At 34.8% G+C, this 11,179-nt stretch overlaps 1 protein-coding gene across 2 annotated transcripts in view; it reads left to right on the top strand.

Moving 5' to 3' along the window:
- Positions 1-321: 321 nt before the first annotated feature.
- LOC149779420 (INO80 complex subunit C-like) overlaps positions 322-11,179 on the top strand; it is a 34,227-nt gene continuing 23,369 nt past the window's right edge. Inside the window, exons 1-2 of one of the 2 annotated variants that reach the window (XM_089940079.1) lie at positions 322-424; positions 4,620-4,727. In XM_089940079.1, coding sequence (XP_089796205.1) covers positions 329-424; positions 4,620-4,727 — 204 coding nt within the window. In that variant the 5' untranslated portion in view covers positions 322-328. The other variant, XM_089940080.1, reaches the window with a different exon arrangement.

Genomic DNA, 11,179 nt, shown 5'->3' with positions numbered 1-11,179 from the left:
ATGGACATAAAAAATGATTGATTTACACATTTTGGCTTCATTGTCTCATTCCAATCTTGCGTCAAATGTCATTTATTTCAGAGGCGCGAACCATGGACGTACTTCCGGAAATATACAAATTTTGACACGCTTGGAAAAACGGTACCTGGCAGAGCTTGGTTATATTATGAACATCTTTCAATATTGAATAAATTTAACAGATATAGTTTAACACTTTCTATGGCGAATTTAAAGGTTTCACAAATAGTATAAGCTTTTCAATTCATACTAAATATACGAGCCATGGTTGTTGAGGGTATAGTTATGTCCCTTGGATCGCTCTTTCAACATGGCGTCAACCGGCAAAAACAAGAAAGTTACGAAAAATCGATCTTTAAGTCCTGCTTCAACATTGACACCCTCAAAGAAGAAAAGATCCTTAACTGTATGGCAATTTAAAAGACGTGATTTAATACTTGCGTTCAATAGCTTGTAAATATAATCTTCTATGATAAAAGTGGCCACCAATCTTCCCAGGTTCAGTGCACAGGGATTTCGATCATGCAGGACCGAACATTTCATTTTCAGTGAGAACTAATTATATCCGTTTTATAAGTTGGTACAAATTATCTTGAGGTATAAAAAAAATCCGGTGGTTCAAAAGAAAATTCCTAGCCCCTCCCCTAAAATTCGATGGACAAACCTTACATGTGCCTGACACGAGATTAATGTTGAAAAAACAAACCAAACATACGCAAACCAGAAGGAAAGAAATATTCATACCGAGTGACAAATGTACCTCAGATTACTTCATTAACTATTTCTGACACAGCACCTTTTATTTTATAAAAAAGACCTGTATCAGAGCGGGTCATCAGAGGTAATTTTGTTATTATTTTCTGTTAGATTATTGCTCTTTTTTTCAACATTAAGCTGGTGTCAGCTACCTATGACAGTCCCTGACTGGCTGGATTTGTAGTACAAGTTTGGGTGGGATTGGTGGTGCTCTATGTGCCATATGGACAGAGCATCCAATCTACCTTGTATGGCCGTGACCCATGTGGGTCACTTGTTGGCAAGGACTATCTCTGCAAGCACATACTTGCAGGCTTTTTCTTTTTTTCTTTCATAGATGATGTGTAAAAGAAAATTAATGTCATTTTCATTGGTAGAAGTGGTAAACTACTCTCTGTCTCTCGGTTCGTGTGCTTCTAATTCTAACCATATGTTTCCTTGAAAGTATAAGTCGTACAGATTGTGTAGGGTGTAGTAAAGACTGTTTTGGCTATAATTTACACATTGTTGCAAATAAAGCGTGGGTCCATGGGTTTCCAACAGTTTTTTGCATCATATACCCCAAATCTTGACCCAGTGATGCATGTCATTAAAACATTTAATTAGTGGATGTCCACCTATTTCTCTGTTTGCTCTTGCAGTGTCCAAAGTTGAAAATGGTGATAAAACTGTAAAACTGTTAATATGTGTTTTAAAACAATGTATCTCCTCTGTAAAATATTATTTATAAATCTCCCATTCCTTGAATCACACAATGCAAGCTACATGCACATAATAGAAGAGGGCCATGTGAAATAAAACAAAGTGGTTGCTCATGAGGAGAACAGATTGTGGCCACTTTGAACAAGAGTGTCTTGAAGAAGTTTGAACATGAACTATCAACTTTTTGTGAGTCCTGTTTATGGAATACAGTCGTTATTTTGAGTTGATGCTAATGAATAATAAGTTCATTTAGAAACTGAACTGGATTCCATTTTACTTTAGCTAAATCCATAAAATTTGGCAAAATCTGTAAAAATTTGATTATGGTAGTCTGACGGTTAATAAAAAATCCTAATTTTTAGTTCTGCTGTGTACAAATGCACTTCGACAAAATGACTTTGGTGGATCAGGGTTACAAATACTAGACACTAAAACTTGAAGGAAGTATGATCAGAGTACAGGTATTTCACAGACTTGCTTGATGTCAACTGATGTGAATTTCCAAAAATTTCAAGTTGGGAAATTTTCAGTTACTCAACCACTCTTGGGAATGCAAGTACTGTGTAAGCTGGTCCTTAGATGTACCAAGTTTTCACATCTTGAATATAACACTTCTAGTCTAGAAAACAATTTTAGGATTGAAATAACCAAATTATTATACCCAGATAAAATAATAAGAGAATCATGTCCTTCAAGTAAAGCATTCTGAACCATTACAGTTCACCAAGCATCATCTTTAACACATTAACCCCTGGAGGTTTTTGTCATTTTCGTCTCAAAATCGAGTAGGAAACACATTTTGAAAGCTATTTCTGAATAGATCTGAAAACACCAAATCCCAGGTGATCTTTCAATAACATACTGCCTAGTTGTGTTAGAAGCATCGTTTTTCATTGGCTATTTGGCTCGCGCATGAGCAGAATGGTAAAAATTGGACTGCTTTCTTTTTTTTTTCTTCTTTGCTAAACAGAGCCATTAATTTTGTATCTAGACCACTCTTTATTCCAAATGCCCATCTTATCCTACTTTTTGCAAAGGTTCATCTGTCTGTTTGCAGTTCATACTGGTTTGCCTTAGATCTGAGACCAAAAAGTCTAAAATCTGGACACAAAATCTGATTCTGACCACAGTCGAATTTTGGGTAGAAAAAAATCAGGTCCAAAAATTGAGGTTTTTTATCTGTATTTTGTAGTGCAACTAGATATTCCAGATTATTTGGTATCAGCGTAGAGCTGCATCTGTCTGCCTGTCTATAATACCACCCACTTCAGTGTATCATGCATGACCATGACACTACAGAGCTCGGCAGTAGGCTACTACCTCCTGCCATGTTAACTCGTCGCTAGGAGTTAATGTGTTAAGGCAGTCACACCTTACTATGCATAATGTTATAGTGACCCATGTTTACTTGTATAGAACCTTGGTTCTGCTTAGTGCCAACCAGACATAGGCCAGTATGGATCGATATTAAGGCCAATATTGGCAGTGGTCATCAAAGTGGTTCTGGATACAGATTTTTTTAATATGTGGATTTTATTTAAATTTATGGCTTGACCATATTATATATTTAATACCAATAGCATCATCTTTAGGTATCTAAATACAGACAACAATATATTGATGTATCACAAAAGAGGTATCTGGGTGTTCATAACTATAGGATTTAGATACCAAGAGTCCTGGACCCTCAGGCTGAGGAAACTGAGGGTCCAGCTGAAAACAATTAGAGTCCCAGAGAGAGTCCAGGAGAAAAAATATATATCACATTAGTCAAACAAACTGGACGAATGAATGACACAGAAAGGGCTGTTCAAGTATCATTGTGGTGTTTTTCAGTTGATGACTGAGGGGTAATATAAAATGATTACACTTGGATTGCAAATAGTTGTTTTAATTTTATTCATCATAATGTTGCTCCATAAAAAAGTACATCATTTAAATCAATTCATGTAACAACAAATAGCAGATACAAACACTAGCTTTTGTCTAAAACATGGGTAATTTCTGTTTATAGACATGATTTAGGGTCCAGATCTCACTTTTATTGATCCAGGATATGGGGACATACTCTACTGATAGTTGATATTATTTGCAATGTAATTAATTCAGCTCTCGAATTAATATAAAGGTTTTCCTAACACAAGCTGAGGGCTACATTACATCAAGGCAGAACTTTTTAAATCTGCAGTTTTGTGTATATATTTGGATGTCAGTGTGTTGTTATTCATGCATTGGTCCATTTGTTATTTGGGTTTTCATTGTGACATGAACCCATTTACACTGATTGTAAGATGGTGTTCCTATTGGGAATCATGTTTTTTGAGGATATGAAGATGAAAATTAAAAGTTTTGAATCCTGAACACAGCCTTGGGGTTCGTGCGGAGATTGGGGTTGAAAATGAAAAGTGCAGATATTTGTGATAACTTCCTTCTCTAGTTAATAGGGCATAAAGTACACTGTGATGCTGTCTATCTGTAAGTATTTGTCCATCCATTAGTCCACAACTCTTATTTCCGTCAAACACTGGGCTGAGATTTATTTAACCAGGTACTGTAATAGTGTATATAATTTCGTACAAGTTGATCCCAAATGCAAATAAGATAGACCTTCATCTGCCATCTCATAATATGCAGGCAGATCAGGGTATGTGTCTTTTTGTTGTTGTTCTGATAAGTCCTAACAAAGTGCATAGTCCCACATCTGCTGACAACTGTGAGGTTGCAGTTGGATCAGACTTGTACACAAGTACATGTATATGCAATAGTGTACTTGGGAATTTAGTAGCAGTGTGCTGAAAGATCCATATTTTCAAGCACACATGCACACCAAATTCTGGGAATCTTAGAGGGGTTGAAAGATCAGTTGTACATGTACTTGTTTAATTTACATTCAGTTAAAGTTAAATTTGACATTATTCAAGCATTCATCAAGATTTAACTAAAACATTGTATATTTAGCTACAACAGCTGACACCAAATGGGTAAAAGATTTCAGGTTCCAGTCCAAGGGATAGGGAGGTAGGCTGGTGGTGGTGGTGGTGGTGATGGTATTCTATCAAAGTCTAAATTGATGTTTGAAAGACAAGACGTTAAAATAGGAAGATTTGCAATGCATTGAGTAGAGTTATTTTTGTATCCTTCAGCCATCAAGTGTTGACAATGAAGCTTCAATGGATGTTGAAGACAGCACAGACAGTTCCAGTGTGGCTGACACTGACAAAATTCCAGTCTTCAAAGATCCAAATTTTGTGGTAACTAACATATTTACACTTTATAACTATTTATCTTACCAGACAGAGGTAGAAATACTTTTCTTTGACACAAATGTAATGGAATTTAAAAAACCAAAACAAAACAGGAAAAAAACAAGACAGGCTCATTTCCCAGAACTTATAATTGGTTCATCAGCCAGATTTTAACTGAAAGTACATGACTAACCTCAGGCTGGAGTGGCAGCATGAAGCAGGTTAAAGCCCCCTGTGAGTGCTGGTACCAATTTTTGACTGATCCAGTTTGAATGAGCAAGTTTAAGTGCCTTGTTGAAAAACGTCGTATGGTAGTAATATTGAAATAGAGTATGGCTCACATCGGCTATGAATATTGATGTACTTTATACCTTGATACTCATGCTCATGGATTCCAGCTCTGTATGGGGATTTGGACTTGTTGAAATAAAGTTGAAGCCGCATGATTGTGTTAGATGGTATCTATTCTCATTGAAGATTCAAAATATGAAAACCCAGCAAAAAACAATGCATAGTCATTTGATGCTCCAGAAGATTAAGTGTCCATTTTTAAAATCCACTTGACAGTCTATTGACAAAATTTGGAATTGTTGATAAGGAATCCTACAATATTCAAGATATTCTGTTGATAGAATAGGCAGGGAAATTTTGAATGGGATGCCAATACTTGGACAAGATATTTATCAGAGGCCTATACCTGTAAACATAAAACACTCATCAAACAAGAAAGTATTTAGAAAACTTGAGAAATTATACTAGGTTCAGACATAAAACAAGTGCGCTCCTGAAAATCATAGGATGATTCGCAGTCTTTAAAAGGAATATATAAACTTAACACAGTCAGATAAGAAATATGATATATTTTTATTCTGTTTTGTTTTGTGTTTTTTGTTTTTGTGAATTAAACGTTGTTCTGAAAGTTGTATATGGCCAGAATATTATTTCAAAACATTCCATTTGGCCACCAATTTGGCATATGTGACACCTGTCAAGCATGTGATTAAAAGAATATAAATATAATTATATTTGTAATATTTAAAACTAAGTTGTGACAGCTACAACTGATTTACAAAAAAGGACAATTTTTTGAGCCATATTTTTGTCATGAATAATAAAAATACACTGTTAGTATCATTAAAATGATAACAAAATTACTCAGGAATTTCCATACATTCCTTACTAACAGAAACTACCGACGTACCAGTACAATGAAAAGTATATACCACCGGGAAAAATTCCTGCAGTAACTGGTATACCATTAAGACAGCACACCTCTAGTAAAATGTGAAATACATTGAAACCTGCTATAGCAAAAGGTCAGGGTCCACAGTGTCATTGTGCAAGTGCAATAATGCAGCAAGGAAAGAAAATGATGTATGCATATCCTGCATATTAAATGAGAAACAGTGAAAATGCAGTGAATACATATTTAATATTTGATTTTAAGTAGAGTACCATGCATGGGTACATACATGTATTAGGATGAATACTGTAGTTAAAGTATTGATACATGGTACATACATGTATTAGGATGAATACTGTAGTTAAAGTATTGACACATGGTACATACATGTATTAGGATAAATACTGTAGTTAAAGTATTGATACATGGTACATGTATTAGGATGAATACTGTAGTTAAAGTATTGATACATGGTACATACATGTATTAGGATGAATACTGTAGTTAAAGTATTGATACATGGTACATACATGTATTAGGATGAATACTATAGTTAAAGTATTGATACATGGGTACATACATGTATTAGGATGAATACTATAGTTAAAGTATTGATACATGGGTACATACATGTATTAGGATGAATACTGTAGTTAAAGTATTGATACATGGTACATACATGTATTAGGATGAATACTATAGTTAAAGTATTGATACATGGTACATACATGTATTAGGATGAATACTGTAGTTAAAGTATTGATACATGGGTACATACATGTATTAGGATGAATACTGTAGTTAAAGTATTGATACATGATACATACATGTATTAGGATGAATACTATAGTTAAAGTATTGATACATGGGTACATACATGTATTAGGATGAATACTGTAGTTAAAGTATTGATACATGGGTACATACATGTATTAGGATGAATACTGTAGTTAAAGTATTGATACATGATACATACATGTATTAGGATGAATACTGTAGTTAAAGTATTGATACATGGTACATACATGTATTAGGATGAATACTGTAGTTAAAGTATTGATACATGGGTACATACATGTATTAGGATGAATACTGTAGTTAAAGTATTGATACATGGGTACATACATGTATTAGGATGAATACTGTAGTTAAAGTATTGATACATGATACATACATGTATTAGGATGAATACTGTAGTTAAAGTATTGATACATGGTACATACATGTATTAGGATGAATACTGTAGTTAAAGTATTGATACATGGGTACATACATGTATTAGGATGAATACTGTAGTTAAAGTATTGATACATGGGTACATACATGTATTAGGATGAATACTGTAGTTAAAGTATTGATACATGTGCAGGGATCATCCTGGGCTTTGCCAATGTCGCAAATTGTATTTTTTTGTCCTTATTGGCGACAAAATATACCATCTGGTGATTATTTTGGCGACAGCCTTTTTTGGCTGTTTAATTTGTACATACAATCATGGATTTGGAATGGAGAAATTCAAAAGAAAAGAAGCCACAAATCTGGATACACAATGCACTTGAATCTATCTGTTACATAAATAAATCCTTTGTTCATATTGACAAACCCATCTTTACAGTGCATTGTTACATCATAATCCACTTATGTTGACATCCAGCCTGAGTACTGTATGCTGTGATACACTCAGTCATGCTACTGCACTATACCTACAATCGACCGACTTCTGAAGATGTGAACAGAAACAGCTAGATTTAATTGAATGCATAGCTGCCAACCCTCACGAATTTGGTGTGAATTTCACGACTTTTTCAGCGATTCACGGATTCACGCCGTAAGTAAAAAATTCACGAATTTTCCGATCCTCAATTATTTTAAATCTTTAATAAAATAACTGATTTCCCGTTAAGCGCTAGTCGTGATATTCGCAGTTGCCGAAATGGTCCGGTACCGCTGGTCACGATATTAGTAGACCTACAGCCGATTAGTACAGTTGGCCCGGTCGCAAGCATTTTAGCCTATTTTTATCTATATGTATAAGAGTAGTTTTACAAGTGCTTTTGAGAGAAACTGGGGCCTAACCGGAAATTTGCTCCGCGCATGCGTCAAAACACTGATTCGAGTTACTGTTCAGCATCGCATTTAAGATTTTGAAAATGTCTTCACCACCAAGGAAAAAGAAATGTATTACTCAAAAAGTGAAGTTTAATTTGGAATATATCAAAAATTGGCCGTGCATTCTGCCATTAAACATTGATATTCATTCATGCTTTTTGCACTCAGTGTGCCATCGCAGAGACGATGTGAGGAAGAATGTCGGTTGCAAAAAGCACGTAGAAGTTGGGAAAATTAAGAATTCGCAGATTTCAGCTCTGGAATATTTTAAACCATTGGCGGAAGACCCGCATGCTACCAACGCTTAAGCATTATTTGTGAGTTTTCTTGTGTTGAACACAATCTACCTTTATCAGCTGGAGACCATGCTAAACATTTGTTCTGACATGTTCCCGGACTCGAAAATCGCTTCCAAATTTTCCTGTGGAAGAACCAAAAATGCTGCAGCTCCTGTGCATTCCTCACAGCAACAGTGACAGCAAAAGAGTATTTTCTTTAGTGAGGAAAAAAAGACAGACTTTAGGGCCTCCTTAGCTGCAGAAAATTTGTCAGCAATTTTAGTCCCCAAGATCAACCAGCAGGCAAGAAGTCGGAACTGTTTAGAAAACAAATTTACGATCAAGCAGTTGAGGAAGTTCAAGTCTGCCACAGTATCATGCCTTGATAAATAAATATTTCTGCATATATGTAGTGTTTTATTTTTATTTTGCGAACTTGATATAGTGTAGTATTGACGGTCGGAATAGTCAGAGTGGATGGAGTTATTGTCATGGTATTTTTCACGAATTCGTGTCCATATTCACGACTTTTTATCTCTATTTTCACTAATTGTGAGTCTGGAAGGTTGGCAGCTATGTGAATGACATTAATCCTTTTGTCATCTTTTTTAATGTACCAATGAAATAGTTTTGCTGAAACTTAGGTGAATCCTGATTACCTTTGAAGTACCCATTGCTGTGTCTAAATACAAATCAGATGGAAACAATCTCAATCAGAATTATATACTGTCAACAGTGCAACTTTATCATGGGTAAACGCAAGTTAGACGTTGTGAGTTCATCGTCTCATCCTAGGAATAAGTTAACAAAATTAACAGTATTTGGATTTAGTGCAAATTCCTCAGACAACACAGTCACTGAACCTGATGTTATACCTGACAGTCCAACGTCATCTACATGTAGTGATGGTAGTAATGTTTCAAGGGCAATGCCACATCATGATGAATGGGTCAAATGTTTCTGAAAATTTCTTGACAGCTGGAAATTTGGGCGTCCTTGACTAAGATATGATACAAAGTTAAAGCAGATGTTCTGTGATATATATAAGTCGTCAATTCATTTACAACTGATAGGTGATATTCTGAAGAAGGAGTGTGTCACCAAGACATGAATCCAGGCAGGGTAAGTAATATGTTAGCTTTGCTCACTGGTCTTTTACTTTTGTCATCAGTCCCATGTTACGACTCCAGGGACTTAAACTATGCAACAAGAAATAGCAAAACAAACAAGTTTTGCATAATTGAAAATAATTTCTCAGAATACAGGAGTGAAAGAATTAGGTTAACTTAGAGCATGGTGAATGAATTATTCCTATTTCCAAAAGTCCTTTCAATTCCAATAGTTCCAAGAAGTCCAAATATGTTTAAATGAAAAATGCCCCTTCTGTGTTGAAGTTTCAAATGTACACAAAGATTTCCAAAGAATTCAAATAGTCGTTGAATAAATTGAGTTAATACTGTACAGTTATTTTAGCGTGTCATGCAAAAAATAAATGTTTTCAAAAACAGTTGGGAGATTGAATCTGAAAACACACAAATTGAGACTTACCATCTGGAATTTTTTTGCTACATATTTAAGCATTGTTTTCAACAAATATTCACTGATTTTTAGGTTCCAATACACGTGAAATTCTCAAAGGATGTGCCGTTTCTCCCTGTGGAGTGCGTTATCCCTCCCCCCCCCCCACAATGTGCCCCCATTTCATATTCTGGTCAGCTGTGCCAAAACTGCACAATAGCTAACGGTTAGACTCAAGCCTCTTTGACATACTTCAAAGCAACCGCCTGTCTTACAGTGAGTGAAAGCACTAGCAATTGATTGACAAATAAACAATGCCCTTTTTTGTTATAACTAGCAATGACTAAAATGGGTGTGAAGTTACGTTAACTGTTCAAATGTGACCTCAAGCTACCATAACTGTTTCTCACAATTTATATCCCACCATGTTTTCTTATTGTTAACTCATATATGCATATAACACTGCTTGCTAAATAACATGATTATTCCGAATTAGTTCTGGAGGGCACATATGCTCTGTGATACGTTTCTTCATTCCTTCTTTTAATTTAATGATGATAATTAATGCTTATATATACGGTACATTAATGCCAGGTGTTGACTCTTGTAAGTTTCATCAGTGGGAATGGAGATCCTAGTTTCCTTGTCAAGAAAAAAATCTACAACATTCAGTGATCATTATATGTCATGTAACATTACATTGCAAAGTACGATCATAGGGATTTTGTATCAAAATGTCATTAACTAAAGTTCCTTACAAAATTATTATGTGGAAAATAAAATATAAAATACATAATATAGATTTGCTTAATACCTGATTTTTCAATCACAACACTAAGAGAGAGAGACTTTAGATGTCAGGAAAGTCGATATTTTACATTTGATTATAAATGCATTTATTTGAGGTGATAACAGTCATACCTGTTCACTAACGGTGATGTGGGATGCAAAGATCATGGAAGTAATGCAAAACAGTAATGTAATTAATTATTTTGTAATATTATGGATGTATTGTTTGTTGTTAATAAAGTAATAACTATCGAATCTTTTTCGTTTTGCATTGCCTGTTACATTAATAGACTTTTAAAAAATATTCACTGTTTGATCTGTCAACATTTTTTGAAAATTTGCGACAAAACATTGAGGTTGGTTTTTTTTTGGTTTGGTGACAATTTTTAAAAGCCAGGATCATCCCTGCATCATGACCTCACTGTCAGATGTTATTGCATCTGTAAAAGTGAATCCATAATAATTCCATCACAAATATGCACAAAGAAGCATAGATATGAGTAATTTTAGCATAGATCATGATCTGTATAAATTAACTGCAGACAAATAATCCACAACAAATAACATGAAGAAAGACAAAG

The sequence above is a fragment of the Sinohyriopsis cumingii genome, chromosome 17 (genome assembly GCF_028554795.1).
Source record: "Sinohyriopsis cumingii isolate HCF-2022 chromosome 17, ASM2855479v2, whole genome shotgun sequence".
Lineage (NCBI taxonomy): Eukaryota > Metazoa > Mollusca > Bivalvia > Unionida > Unionidae > Sinohyriopsis > Sinohyriopsis cumingii.
The sequence above is the reverse complement of the archived record's forward strand: the minus strand, read 5'-3'. Positions and strand labels throughout refer to the sequence as shown.